General features: G+C 58.0%; 1 protein-coding gene across 1 annotated transcript; it reads left to right on the top strand.

Annotated features, from left to right (window-relative positions):
• Positions 1-118: 118 nt before the first annotated feature.
• SPR (sepiapterin reductase) lies at positions 119-14,581 on the top strand (the record flags this gene model as incomplete). The annotated part of the gene is made up of 5 exons (XM_084205093.1): positions 119-170; positions 8,405-8,584; positions 10,847-11,455; positions 12,280-12,570; positions 13,208-14,581. 5 exons carry the CDS (start codon positions 119-121, stop codon positions 13,396-13,398), a joined length of 1,323 nt encoding a protein of 440 aa, XP_084061219.1. The 3' UTR covers positions 13,399-14,581.
• Positions 14,582-14,847: the final 266 nt, after the last annotated feature.

Genomic DNA, 14,847 nt, shown 5'->3' with positions numbered 1-14,847 from the left:
TAGTCCGGGAGGGGCCCGCGCCGCCAGGCACCACGGGAGATGTAGTCCGGGAGCTGTGCCGGGCCGCGCGGCACCATGGGAGATGTAGTCCGGGAGCCGTGCCGGGCCGTGCGGAACCATGGGAGATGTAGTGCGGGAGCGGCGCCGGGCCGCGCGGCACCATGGGAGATGTAGTGCGGGAGGGGGCCGGGCCTGCGCGGCCGCTCCGCCCAGGGAGGGAAGGACGGAGCAGCGCGGCCCCGGGACTGGGGGAGCGGCGGGAGATTGAGTGGGGGGGTGTCGAACCAATCGAGGGGACACAGACCCGTGTCCTGCCCGTGAGGACAGAGCCCCATGGCTTGGACACCCCTGTGAATGAGAGAGCCCCATGGCACTGTCCCCGTGCTGTACCCAGGAGAGGGCACAGCCCCATGGCACTGTCCTCGTGTCCTCCTCTGGGAGAGGACACAGCCCCATGGCTTGGACACCCCTGTGAATGAGAGAGCCCCATGGCACTGTCCCCGTGCTGTACCCAGGAGAGGACACAGCCCCATGGCACTGTCCCCATGTCCTCCTGTGTGAGAGGACAGAGCCCCATGGCTTGGACACCCCTGTGAATGACAGAGCCCCATGGCACTGTCCTCATGTCCTCCTGTGTGAGAGGACAGAGCCCCATGGCTTGGACACCCCTGTGAATGACAGAGCCCCATGGCACTGTCCCCATGTCCTCCTGTGTGAGAGGACAGAGCCCCATGGCTTGGACACCCCTGTGAATGACACAGCCCCATGGCACTGTCCCCATGTCCTCCCCGTGAGAGGACACAGCCCCATGGCAGTGACACCCCAACAGGACAGGACCTGTGTCCCTGCCCCGAGCAGAGGCAGCCCCTGCTCCTCCTGTCCCCTCCTGTCCCCTCCTGTCCCTGCTCCTCAGCCCCATGAACGATGTCACCCTGCCCTGAAAAGGTGACTGCGGTCCCAAAGTGTGCGGAAAATCCCGCCGGGAAAAGCCGGTGTCTGTAAAGGAGACAGAGGAGTCCTGCAGCTTTGTTCGGATAAAGGGAGAGCTCACCGGGGCACAGTGCACGGTTTCCTCTCTCTCCAGGTTTCAGAGGGCTCAGCCTCCCTTTTATCCCAAACTCCGGCTGCACGTTCCCCTTCCATTCCCCACTGCCGAGGAAGGTGCAGCCTCCCCCAGCCGCCTGCTCCCCGTCCCCCTGCACCCCGCATTGCACCCCAGACCTCGGGAACTCCCGCTTGTGCAGCCCCGTCTGTTTCAGGAGTCAGGGTGTCCGGGCTCTGTGACAAACCCTTGAAATCAACTCCAAAGTGGCTTGAAATTAATCAAAAGTTAATTCGTTCAGGAAGTCCCACTGGTCTGCGTCAGGAGTCAGGGTGAAATTAACCCCAAAGCTCAGGAGCTCGCACTGGTCTGTGTCAGGAGTCCGGGTGAAATTAACCCCAAAGCTCAGGGGCTCCCACTGGTCTGTGTCAGGAGTCAGGGTGAAATTAACCCCAAATTTCAGGAGCTCGCACTGGTCTGTGTCAGGAGTCCGGGTGAAATGAACCCCAAATTTCAGGAGCCCCCACTGGTCTGTGTCAGGAGTCCCGGTGAAATTAACCCCATATTTCAGGAGCTCCTACTGGTCTGTCGGGAGTCTCTCGGGCTCTGTGACAAACCCGCAGCCCGGAGTGGCTGGGTCATTAAGCCCCATCTCGGAGCCCTCCCAGGCACCCTCTGCCCCGGGATGTTTGAGGGACGTTCGCACACCCTCCCCGGCAGCAGGAGCTCCTGCAGACACCGATCCGCCTCCCAGCCGCCTCCCGCCCGCCCCGGCCCTGCCGGCTGCGCCCCCGGGAGCTGCGGGATCCGAGGGCACTGCGGATCCTCCTCCAAAGGCAGCGCGGGATGTCCTGCAGGAGCACCCCTGGGTGCCAAGGTCTCCTGTCCCTGTGGCTCCCTGTGGGAGCGGCTGGTGGTTCCTGTTATCAGCTCTCGGGGAAAACAGCACTGGGATGTCCCGCTCCCAGCACACCTTATCGGCCGCTGTCCTTGCAGGGGCACGCAGGGCGGGATGGAGAGCAGGAATCCCAGACTGTGACACCTCCGAGGGCTCTGCCTTTCATTTGTTGTTTCACCTTCTGAGATGTGAATAGAATTCTCCAGCTGTGTGAGCACACCTGGGCCTCCCTCAGGGCTGCTAGTGAGGGTGGAATGTTGCTGATGTAAATAATGTGGAATCATGGAATGGGTGGGGTTCAAAGGGACCAAAGATCATCTGGTATCAACCTGCCTGCCAAGGGCAGGGACACTTCCATTGTCACTTAATGAAATGAGAAAGGGATAAAAGAACCCCGCAAAATGAGGCTCCAGGACTGGAACACCACAGGCGGAGTGAGGAGAGCCTGGTGAAAACTCATTAAGGCTGGAACAGATCTTTAAGATCACAAAGCCCAACCATCCCCCAGCATCCACCACTGACCCATGTCCCCAAGTGCCACATCCACAGGGCTCTGAAATCCCCCAGGGATGGGCACTCCACCCCTGCCCTGGGCAGCTGTGCCAGGCCTGAGCCCCCTTTCCATGGGGAATGTCCCCAGTGCCCACCCTGAGCCCCCCTGGGGCCGTTCCCTCTGCTCCTGTCCCTGTTCCCTGGAGCACAGCCCGACCCCCCGGCTGTCCCCTCCTGCCAGGAGCTGTGCAGAGCCACAAGGGCCCCTGAGCCTCCTTTGCTCCAGGCTGAGCCCCTGCCCAGCTCCTCAGGGATTCTCCAGCCCCTGCCCAGCTCCTCAGGGATTCTCCAGCCCCTTCCCAGCTCCCTCAGGGATTCTCCAGCCCCTTCCCAGCTCCTCAGGGATTCTCCAGCCCCTTCCCAGCTCCCTCAGGGATTCTCCAGCCCCTTCCCGGCTCCCTCAGCCACTCCTCACCACACTCGTGCTCCAGCTCCCTCAGTTCACATGGAGCTCACCAAGTCTCCCCACCACTTCCCAAGCACGGTGTCACTTTGGATGTGGCACCAGGGAGATGTGTCCCCTGCCAGTGTCACTGCAGAGATCTGTAAAAGTTTTCCTAGGACCAAGAATCAGAGACACATCAGCAGTGGGAGGAATGGGGGTGAAAATCACAGGGTGTATCCTGGTCTGAGGCTGGATCGGGAGCTGTTCCCAGGGAAGCGCTGCAGAGCCTCCACAGCTCCTCTGAAGACTCCACAACCCCTGGGAAGGAGGGCTGGAGCTCCCAGCAGTGTCCCTGGCAGCACAGGGACAATCGAGGGCTGGAGCTCCCAGCAGTGCCCCTGGCAGCACAGGGACAATCGAGGGCTGGAGCTCCCAGCAGTGCCCCTGGCAGCACAGGGACAATCGAGGGCTGGAGCTCCCAGCGGTGTCCCTGGCAGCACGGGGACAATCCCTGCCGGAATTCCCCCTGCCAGGAGCAGCCCAGCGGTGACCGAACCGCTCTGGAGCCCAGTCCTGCCGGGGGCTGCCTGCGGCCATGGGAATCCACCCATGGAATTCCCACGGGAATCCAACCCCAGCGGCTCCGCGGTGGCATCTGGGGGTGCCGCTGCCGCCGGCAGATAAGGGGATTGTTATCAGTGACTGTTATCGCTGAAATTAGCGGGGTTAGTGCCGTCGGGACTGAGCCGGTGCTCCTGCAGGCAGCGGGTCTCCCTGGATCGTTAAACGGCTTTAAACAACAGCCAGCAGGGAGCGGTGGGGACGGCACGTGATGGGTTTAATCACAGGATGGCACCGACACCGGGACCGGGTCCGGTTCCGAGAGCTCGCCCGGTGCTGACACAAATGAGGATCTCAGGAACTGGATCTGCTGCGAGGAGACTGCTCAGCCCAGGAGGGCTTGAGCACAGAGGTGGGAATTTAAAATCAGAGGTGGGAACTTAAATTCACAGAGGTGGGAATTTAAAATCACTGAATGGGTTGGGTTGGGAAGGACCTTAAAGCCCATCGCATTCCACGCCCTGCCATGGCAGGGACACCTCCCACTGTCCCAGGTGGATCCAGCCTGGCCTGGGCACTGCCAGGGATCCAGGGGCAGCCACAGCAAATCTGGGAATTCCAGCCCAGCCCCTGCCCACCCTCCCAGCCAGCAATTCCTTCCCAAGATCCCACCTAAATCTCTCCTCTTTTCGTTTAAAACCATTTCCCTTGTCCTACCACTATCTGCCCATATAAAAGTTGCTCTCTCTATTTTCCATAGCACTGGTAGGCTGCAGTAAGTTTTCCCTGGATGCTTCTCCTCTCCAGGTGAACACCCCCAGCTTTCCCAGCCTGGCTCCAGAGCAGAGATGTTCTGAAGTTCAGTTTTGTTCTAACCCTCAAACCATCTTTGTGTTCCTCCTCTGGCCTGGTTTCAACATCTCCACGTCCTCCCCAGGGCTGGGGCAGCTCTGCAGCTGGGGTCTCACCTGGGCAGGGCAGAGGGGCAGAATCCCCTCCCTCAACCCCTGGTGCTGCTGAGGATGAGCCCAGGCCAGAAATCAAATGGTCCCCAAAACCAAAGCCCAAAGGAAGCCCCATCCATCTGCTCCTCCCCGAGGTTGTGTGGCCACCAGCAGTCACCCCAGCTCCATGTCGGGCTGCTTCCCCATCACCACCTCCAGTTCTGCTCGGGATAAAATGTTCCATTCTGTGAGAAAAGCTCCACTCTTTGTCCCCAGACTCAAGCATTTGTCACCTTCACATGAATATTCATTGCTGGCGTCTGCCTGGGATTTGTCCTCATTATTTGCTGCCACACAAACTTTGTCCCGTTTGAGAGCCTGTCCACAAGAAGTTGATTTATTTATTTCTTCTCCCCAGTCACTGCCATAACCATGCTGAATGGGTATTGTTGGAATTTATTAATCAAATCATCGGGCAAGGCCAACACGGGTGTAGCAAAGATGGCTCATAATCCTAAAAAATGGGATTGGCTTTGCCTGACAGATTCTATTGGCCTTAAACCCTTCTGGCTGCCATTAACCCTTTTATGTTCCCTTAATTTCCTCCTAATTAAGCTCCAGATAATTGGGTTTTATGGAGCTGACAACAGCCTGGTAATGCTTTAAAATCTCCCCCTTTTAATTACTGACCTCGAAGTGTTTGCGAGGCCTCCAGAACTTCCCTAGTGGGCCAAAACTTCTTAAAAAATCAATGTGATGGGTCAGAGAGCTGGAGAAGCCTCATGTGCAAGTTCCTTTCTGGTTCAACAATCAGCCTGTCCATGACTTCCCAAAGCCAGGAGCAGCTGTCTCAAATCCCTGGAGCAACAGAATTCTCAGAATTTATTTCCTTTTCTTGTTTTTCACTTCACAGCCTCCTGCTTGTTGTGTTAATTTGGGGGTTTCGTTTTGTGCTGTGGTTTGCTCAACTCCTGCAACCTCTCCTGGCTTTTCTCCTTCCTTTTCCCCTTCTCCCCGCTGGATTTTCCGGAGGCTCCGTGCTCTCCTCCCCTCCATCCAGCAGTGGCAGGCGGGCACGAGGCCAAGCCAGGCTTAAATCTGCTCTCTCCAGTGCCATTCAGGAAAACATGTCCCAGTGGGATCACGGGTTTAGCCACAAATCCGGGAATTAACAGTGCGAAGAAAGGATCACACAAGACCAGATCTGGAAAACCCCTCCTGCAGGGGCACTCGGGGATCTCCCCGGGCAGGGCACTGGAGCCGCTTCCCGGCTCCTCCCCTCCATCCCCAGCTCCTCCTGCTCTCCCTGCCGCCCTCACCAAGCCCCGGCTCCCGGCTGGGCACGCTCCGGGCTCGCTTTCCCTGCTCGGAGCATGTGAAGAGGTTTTACTGCCACTTCTGTGAGCCACGGAGGAGTTCGATAAGAGGATCCACGTTTACCGCTGAGAGGATTTCCTACCAAGGTCATTGACACAGAGACCAAGAAAGAAAGAAGGAGAAAGAAGAGAAACCTGTTCCAACGAGCACTTTGTCTTTCCTGACCAATGAGTGAAGTGTAAAGAGCGTTGTAAGAATGTATGAAAAGCAAGCTCGCTAGAATAAAACCAGTTGGAAGCCTTCTGAAAATGGAGTGTGTTGCTTTGTATCGCCTTTGTGCCAGCTAGGACAGGAGCAGGCAGACCCTGCCATGCCAGGCAGTGACAGAGCGACAGTCCCGGCGCTGCCTCAGCCCCCCCAGCGCTCCTGTTTGCTCTGGGGGATCAGCAATTCCCGGGATTCCCTCTGCAGGGCTGAGAGGAACAGTGGGTTTGTCTTTCCAAACCAGCTGCGGGTCTGCTGGGAGATAAAACCAGCACTGGGAGATAAAAGAAACAATGGGAAGGATTCCACTGATTGATGAATGGAAAAAAGAGATTTGCTTTTTGGGTTTGCTGATAAACGGAATTAGACATTGAGAGATGAAAGAAACAATGAGAAAGAAAAAACTCCTAAATTCAGTGAGAATTAAAAATTAAAAGAAGGGTTGTACATTAGAAGGAAATCTTCAGTATCAGGTGTATCGGGGAGTCTGAAACTCTCAAGGACCTCAGCCTTCCTACCTCTCAAGTACTCTCAGTACCTTCAGAGGAAAGAGAGAAAGGAAATGCGGCCGGGAAATTGGGATATAAAGGAAGCTGCGTCCTGCAAAAATCGGAGAGATCCCAGGGGAATGCCCCATGGCCTCTGCCTTTATTCCAGTAAAGCCAGAAAGCACTCTGGCTCCTTTTGGGACATAAACCTCTGGTGTTCGTGCATTCATTTTCCTAACAGGGCTGACCTTCAGCACCCTGCGGGCAATCCCAGGGAGCGCACACATCCCTGCTCCTGCCGAGCCGCCCGCGGCTCCTCCCTCCGTCCCTCCGTTCCTCCCTCCCTCCCTCTCTCCGCGCCGTGCCCCGCCGTGCCCGCGGAACGCGCTCCTGCGGCGGGCAGCGGGAATCCCGAGGCTCGGCTGCCCCTTGCTGGGAGGAGGGAAGGGAAAGGGCCCGTCTGGGACGGAGCAGCCGCAGGGCCGGGGCTGCTCCCGCCGCTGCCGCCGCCCCCGAGCGGGGCACGGCTCCCCCGTGTCACCGTGACACACACCCGCAGCAGCCAGGCTGGAATTCCCGAGGGGATTCACGGGCATTCCACCCCGCAGGGACCCGCGCCAGCCCCCGCCGCCGGGGCTTTGTTGGCCTCTCGTGGATTCATCCACATAACCACAGAATAGTCCAGACTTCCAAATATTCCAGTCTCCACAAGATATTTCTGCAGGATAAATCCATGTTTTCCAGCCACAGCACTCAGTGGTTAAAATCCTGCTCTGTGTTACATTTAAGGACTGAAACAAATTTTTAAGCCTAATATTTTAAGCCTAATATTCCAAATATTCCACTCTTCCAGAAGGTATTTCTGCAGGATAAATCCACATTTTCCAGCCACAGCACTCTGTGTTTAAAATCCTGCTCTGCGTTACATTTAAGGACTGAAATCAATTTTTAAGCCTAACATTTTTGTAGTGTTCCCCAAACCCCTGTTTGGGACACCCTGGATGCTCTGAATAACAACTTCTGTTTCCTCATGGATTTTATTTCACTTTTTCATCTGGCTACAGGAAATTATTATCTTGGGCAGACTGAAAATGGATTTCAGCCATGGAGCTCTGGCTTCAACCTTCACAGAATTCCCAGAATTCCTAGAATGACGAGGCTGGAAGAGACCTTCAAGATCAAGGAGTCCAACCCCTGCCCTAACACCTTAACCAAAACCAACCTTTGTGAAGGATTTTTCAAATCTGAGCTTCTGCTTTTATTAAATCCAACTCTGCAATCTCTGGTGGAAATTTGGGGTGAAGATCTTTTGGCAAGCTGTGCTGGCGTCTCTGAAGTGCTCCCAAATCCCACGAGAAGGGCTTAGCTCCACCGAGGCAGGATTTGAAGACCTAAGAGGTGAATCCCACCCGAGGGCTGCTCCATGTGGGAATTCTGTGCTTGGGCTGCAGGATGGCAAAGGAGGGGCCACAGTTCATGAGTAGGGGAGAGATCACCCCTCTCACCCCAGAACGGGGAGAGATTTCCTCCCTGCAGGCTCATCATCACAGCTGCAGGAGTGGGGATCCTGCTGTGCCTCTCAGCCCATCCCATCCCATCCCATCCCATCCCATCCCATCCCATCCCATCCCATCCCATCCCATCCCATCCCATCCCATCCCATCCCATCCCATCCCATCCCATCCCATCCCATCCCATCCCATCCCATCCCATCCCATTATCCCATCCCATTATCCCATCCCATTATCCCATCCCATCCCATCCCACCCTCCTTCCAGCCAGAAATCCAGCTGGACACAGCCAGAGGCGGGATCAGCCGAGCCGGGCTGTGCTCGGGAGGTGACACAGTGAGCTGTGGGGACAGACACCGGGACTCCCACAGCTGGGGTGGCCTTCGGGCAACTCAGCCGACAGCGGAGCTCAGGAGTGAGGCCACACCCGCCCTGCCTGCAGCGCTGGGAGCCGCGGGGACAAGTGACAGGGCCACCTCGGGAGCCACGGCAACGGTGACAACAGCCAGGGTGACAACAGCCAGGGTGACAACAGCCAGGGTGACAACTGCCAGCCCCGCCTTGCTGCGGAGCCACAGCCACAATGACAACAGCCAGGGCCCCCTCGGGAGCCACGTCAGCGGTGACAGCAGCCAGAGCCACCTCAGGCGGCTGCCAGCCCTGCCCTGCTGCAGGGACAGAAACTCCCAGGGACTGGCACCCAGGAAGCCATGGGTGCCAGTCCTGTGTCCCAAGAATTCAGAGGTTCCTCTCCCAGGAGCCCTGGCAGTGCCACAGCAGGGCAGTGCCACAGCAGGGCAGTGCCATAGCAGGGCAGTGCCACAGCAGGGCAGTGCCACAGCAGGGCAGTGCCACGGCAGGGCAGTGCCAGCTCCCCAGTGTTCCCACTGCCCTGGGATGGGGTGTCCCTCTGGAAGAGGTTCCCCCTGAGGGAATCCCCCTCAGAACCCTCTGGACTTTTGGTGTCACCGACACAGCCAAACCTGTACGAGTTTCCCAGGGCAGGGGGGCAGTCCCCATCCCTGGAGGGATTTTGAGGCCCTGTGGCTGTGACCCTTGGGGACACAGGCAGTGTCCTGGGGCAGTGCTGGGCTGGTTGCACTCGCTGTTCCCAGGGATCTTTTCCAGCCCTGAGGGTTCTGGGATTCCCTGACACCAAGTGCTGCTCCTCCCAACTCCAGCCCGAGCCTGAGCACGGATGGAAGAGTTCTGGGGATTTCCTGCCCTTCCCTGTGGGGATCCAGGCCCAGAGGAGCCTGTCCCACGTTCCCAGCACCGGGGGTTCCCTGGGACCTGTCCCTGTCACACCAGAGCGGGGCAGCCGCAGCAAATCCCTCGCGGGGCTTGGAGTGCAGTGAGCCCCCCCAGGGCTGGGTGGGAGGGATGCATCGGGAATTGTAGAGACTGACCTTCCCTGGGAGGGGCTGGATGGGATTCCCAGAGCAGCTGGATCCCTGGGACTGCCCCAGGCCAGGCTGGACTGGGCTTGGAGTCTGGAATAGCAGGAGGTCTCCCTGCCCTGGCATGAGATGATCTTTAGGATCCCTTCCAACCCAAACTATTCTGGGATTCCATGATAATTTTTCAGGTCTCCAGTTCCAGCTCTGGGCTCCTCTGGTCACCACTTCCCTCCCACTGGTTTTTAACTTTAAAAAAAATTAATTTAGCAGGAGCAACTTTTAGCAGCTAAAAATAAAATCCTTCCTAAACCCTCCCTCCTGCTTAGAACCACAGAATGGTTTGGGTTGGGAGCCACCTTAAAGCCCATCCCATTCCAGCTCCTACAGCGGGCAGGAACACCTTCCAAAGGCGATCCCAAGTGCCCTTGAACACCTGCAGGGATCAGGAATGTCCTGAGGCAGAGCTGGGCTGCTGGAAGGGCGGTCCAGCAAACGCTGCCCATTCCCAGCCCCCTGTGGGTGCCAGGCTGGGAAGCAGGGCAGCAATCCTGATGGATGCAGGAGACTGGAGCTGCCAAAGTGGGAAGGGGGGAACTGGCAGTGACTGAAGCAAGTTCTGCCATCAAGAAGCTACTTGTGAAAAAAATACACATTTGCTGTCTTAATTTTTTTTTTTGCTGATGATTTTAATTTCGCCGAATGTGTAAGATTTGCTTTAGCAAAACAAATAGTGCTCTTGGGTTTTTGCCATGCCATGAATTTTTAATGCTTTATTAGAGTGTTGGAGGGTTCCAGCCCAGTCTGTGGCTGCTTAATTGAGTGAAATCCCACTCCGTTACCTGCCTGGAACCATCTGGCCTGGAATTGAACAGCTGGGAATCCAGCCCCGCTGCCAGCTCCTTCCCTACAGACCAGGTATTCCTTGGAAAAACCCTCCCTGAAAGTCATCTGCACCGTCATGCACAGAGGTATTTAATTTTTTTAAAGGATTTTAGGGTTTTCTGTGATCAGAGAGGGCTTTTACTCCCAAGTAAAGCACCAGTGCTGGGTGCCAAAAGTCGGGATTGCAGAGGGAAAAGGGGAGGGATGGCTTTGGTGCCCGGCAGGAGCAGCAGGGGGGGACAAGGCTGGGCAGGCACAATAAAAGGGAGTTTACATCCGTGGGGAAAAAAAATAAAATATATTTTTTAAAAATATTTTTTAAAGTTTTTTTCAAAAGATTAAAAATTTGATTAAAAAATATTTGAAAAATATGTTGAAATGTGCATTGAAAAAACCGTAACGGGGGAAAGGCCAAGGGCGGCCGCGCTGTGGGCAGGCGAGGCCCGGCGCTCCAGGGACGCAGCCGCATTACCACACCTGCTCCTGCTCGCGTTCGTTGCTGGTTCCGATCCCGGTGCCGTGGCTGTTCCTGGTGCCGGGCTCATTCCCGTTCCCGTTCCTTTTCCCGGTCCCGTTCCCGCCCCTCCGCTCCCTCACGGAAGCCGCCCCTCCTTACAGCGGCCGCAAGGGGGCGCCCCGCTCCGACCGCGCCCCCCGAGCGCGCGGCGGGCCGAGCCCGCCGGCACCGACCAATCAGAGCCGGCGGCGCTGCCCGCGCGCTCCGAGCGGCCATTCACAGAGCGGCGGGGGCATGAATGGGGCGGGTCACGTGGGCAGGCGCGTTCCCACGCCCCCTCCGCCGGGTTCCGGGATGGAGCGGGCGCCGGGAGCTGGGCTGGGATCGGGACCGGGTCCGGGTCCGGGACCGGGGCGCTGGGCCGCCACCGCCTGCGTGGTGACCGGCGCTTCCCGCGGCTTCGGCCGCAGCCTGGCGCGGCTGTTGGCGCCGCAGCTCGGGCCCGGCTCGGCGCTGCTGCTGCTGGCGCGCTCCGCGGATGCGCTGGCCGAGCTGGCGACCGAGCTGCGCGCCGGGGCCACCGGCAATGCCGCCGGGAGCGGCACCGGGAGCGGCCCCGGCAGCAGCGAGCTGCGGGTGCAGTGCGTGCCCGCTGACCTGGGCTGCGAGGAGGGGCTGCGGAGGGCGGGCGCTGCCCTGCGGGAGCTGCTGCAGGACGCGTCCTTCGGCCGCCTGCTCCTGGTCAACAACGCCGGTAGGGCACGGCTGTCCCCGCCGGTCCCGCCTGTCCCCTCCCCGAGCCGCTGCCCTCCGCCCCCGAGGGCAGCCGGCTCTGCCCCGCGCGGTCCCGGCTGAGCCGGGGCTTGGGGTGCCAGCAAATACCCCAAAAGAGAAAAGGAGCTGCGGGGATTTCCCCTGTCCCGGTGGGGTTTATTAAAGGAGTTAACTGGGGGGGATGTCCCTGGCGGTGCTTTGCTGCTCCCAAGGTTTCGCTGTGCCATTTGTCCTCCTGCACCTTCTCGTCCCTCTGCTCCCCCTCTCCAAACCTTCAGACAAACTTCCAGCCCCACCTCGTGGGTCCTTCCTTGTGCCTTTAATGCCTTCAGTGCCCTTTTCCCCATGATGGCTTTAAATCACCCCGGGGTTCCACAGGGCTTCCAGGCTCTGGGGCTGCACTGGCGTAGGGCCCGTGGTGGCCCTTGGGGACACTGTGCTCCAGGCTGGGAGCTGTTTGTGTTGGCACAGGGTGGCAGGGCAGGTCCCTGTCCCCTGTCACTGCTGGGTCAGTGTGACCCGAAATGGGCCGGGCTGGGCTCCTCAGGCTGCTGTGGGACCTGGCAGGGGCTGTGCCCCAAAGCTCTGGAAGTGCTGGGTGTGGAACGTGGCAGCCAAAGGGATCTGCTGTGGGGTGGATCCCGTCTGTAAGAACTCATTTTCCATCTTTCCGGAGGTGTCCAAGGCCACTGGGGCTCGGAGCACCCTGGGACAGCGGGAGGTGTCCCTTCCACGGCAGGCTGCTGCCAGGACATTCCTGAGGGTCCCACCCACCCCACACCATTCCACGTTTGCTATTCCCAGGCTCCTTGGGAGACATCTCCAAATCCTTCCTGGACCTCACCGACCTGGAGGAGATCAACGCCTACTTCTCCTTCAACATCAGCTCTGCCCTGTGCCTGACCTCCGTGGCCCTGAGGGCCTTTGGGGCACGGCCTGGCTGCAGCAGGACCGTGGTGAACATCTCATCCCTGTGTGCCCTGGAGCCCTTCCCCAGCTGGGCCCTGTACTGCTCTGGGAAGGCTGCCAGGGATATGATGTTCCGTGTGCTGGCCCTGGAGGAGCCCGGGCTCCGTGTGCTCAACTATGCCCCAGGTGAGGAGAGCAGCTCCCTGCTGCCTGTCTGCCTTTGGGATGGGCATTCCTGCCTTCTCCTGCTTTTGGGATGGGCATTCCTGCAGCCCAGCCCCGCTCCTGCCCCTCCAGCCCCAGCAGCAGAGGTGGGAGCCCAGTGCCCCGTTCTGGATGCAGCAGCTGCACTCAAAGGCCACTCCCAGCTGGCTTTGCCATCAGGATCGTGGGATTCCAGCCTGGGTTGGGGGGGAAGGGACTTGAAAACCCATCCCACTGTCCCATCCATGGGCAGGGACGCCACCTGCCACTGTCCTGATGTCCAGCCTGGCCTTGGGCACTGCCAGGGATCCAGGGGCAGCCCCAGCAAATCTGGCAATTCCAGCCCAGCCCCTGCCCACCCTCCCAGCCAGCAATTCCTTGCCAAGATCCCAGCCCAATCTCCCCTTTCCCAGTGGCAGCCATTCCCTGCCTCCTGTCCCTCTGTCCCTTGTCCCCAGTCCCTCTCCAGCTCTCCTGGAGCCCCTTCAGGGCTCTGAGGATTCCCTGGATTTTTTCCTTCTCCAGGGAAACATTCCCAGCCTGGCTCCAGAGGGGCAAACAAGCCCTGGACTTTCCTTTCTCTTTAAGTGATTTTTTGGGTGATTTTTCCCTTTCCCAGGGCCCCTGGACACGGACATGCAGCTCCTGGCCCGGACCAGGACTGGGGATCCTGGGCTGCGCCAGCACTTCCAGCGGCTGCAGGAGCAGGGGCAGCTCATCCAGAGCTCTGTGTCAGCCCAGAAGCTGCTCCAGCTCCTGCAGGAGGATTCCTTCCCCTCCGGAGCACACGTGGATTTCTTCGACATCTGAGCCCCTCCACCTTTGCCTGCCTGCTTTGCTTCCAGCTGAGCCTTTCCCTGGTGCCTCCAGCAGGACCTTGTTCAAACCCTGGCATCTGGGGAGCTTTAGGGACATCTCTGTGTGCCCTGTGGTGCCCTTTTGTGGCTCTGTGTGCCCTGTGGTGCCCTTTTGTGGCTCTGTGTGCCCTGTGGTGCCCTTTTGTGCCTCTGTGTGCCTTGTGGTGCCCTTTTGTGGCTCTGTGTGCCTTGTGGTGCACACGAGGGCTGTGCCAGCCCCACAGAAGCCCCAGCAGGAGCTCTGTCCTCGTGTATGTCCCCTTTGTCCCCAAGGAGCCGTTCCTGAGCTGGGGATGTCCCTGTGGGGCTGTTTGAGGGTCCCCAGGACAAGGGAAGGGATGAGAATCTTGACTCCATGTTTCAGAAAGCTGATTTATTAATTTATGAAATTATATTATATTAAAAGAAAATGATATACTAAAGAAAAGAGGGACACCAGAAGGGTAGAAAGGAATGAATAATAAAAACCCGTGACTGACCAGAGAGTCCGACACAACTGGACTGGGATTGGTCATTAATTAGAAACAATTCACATGGAACCAATCAAAGATGCACCTGTTGGTGAGCAGCCTCCAGCCCACATTCCAATCAGTCAGATAATTACTGTTTACATTTATTTTCTGAGGCCTCTCAGCTTCTCAGGAGAAAACTCCTGGCGAAGGGAATTTCCAGAAGATGTGGCAGTGGCAGTGGCAGTCCCGGCTCTGCCCCGGGGCTCCTGCAGGGCTGGGCCGGGTTCTGCTTCAGGAGCAGCAAAGCCTCTCCCGGTGCTGTTCCCACAAGCACCAGTAACCACCAGGAGAGGGAGCAGCCTTGGAGGAATCCCTTTTGGATTGGAGGAATTTTGGGAGCCTGGTGGGGTCCCCAGCTCACAGAAACTGAGCAAAGGCGCAGCCCTGAGTTCCTGCCCTGCCCCCCGTGCAGGATTTGGGTCCAAGCCTTGCTTTGGGGCTTTAGCCCCTTCCTTTTCACTATTTGTGAGGGTTTTTGGTCATTTTCCCTTCAGATTCCAGCAGGCACAGACACACAGAGACTTTTCCTCTGGAAAGCTGATGCAGAAAAGTTGTTCTGAAGCCCTGAGATGTGCCCTGGAAATGCCCAGTGCCCCTCTGTGCCCCCTCCACCCCAACCCTGCAGCTCACATTTTGTTCCCCAGCTCTCAAGAATAAAAACTCTAAAATCATTAAAGTCATGAAGCCTGTCTGCTCTGGGGATTCTGCTGGGTCTTTGAGGGTGGGTGAATTCCTGCCAGGGAGGGAGGAGCATCCTGGGTTAGAGCAGTGGCTGCACCCAGCAAGGCACCAGAATTCCCTCCTGCAGTCCAGTCCTGCCCTCTCTGAGCCCTTTCATGAATTCTGTGTTCATTTAATCCTGCCAAGCTCCTAAATCCTCCTCCCCAGCC

Source organism: Fringilla coelebs, assembly GCF_963513975.1.
Source record: "Fringilla coelebs genome assembly, chromosome: 4".
Taxonomy (NCBI): domain Eukaryota; kingdom Metazoa; phylum Chordata; class Aves; order Passeriformes; family Fringillidae; genus Fringilla; species Fringilla coelebs.
This window is presented reverse-complemented; position numbering and strand designations above follow the sequence as displayed.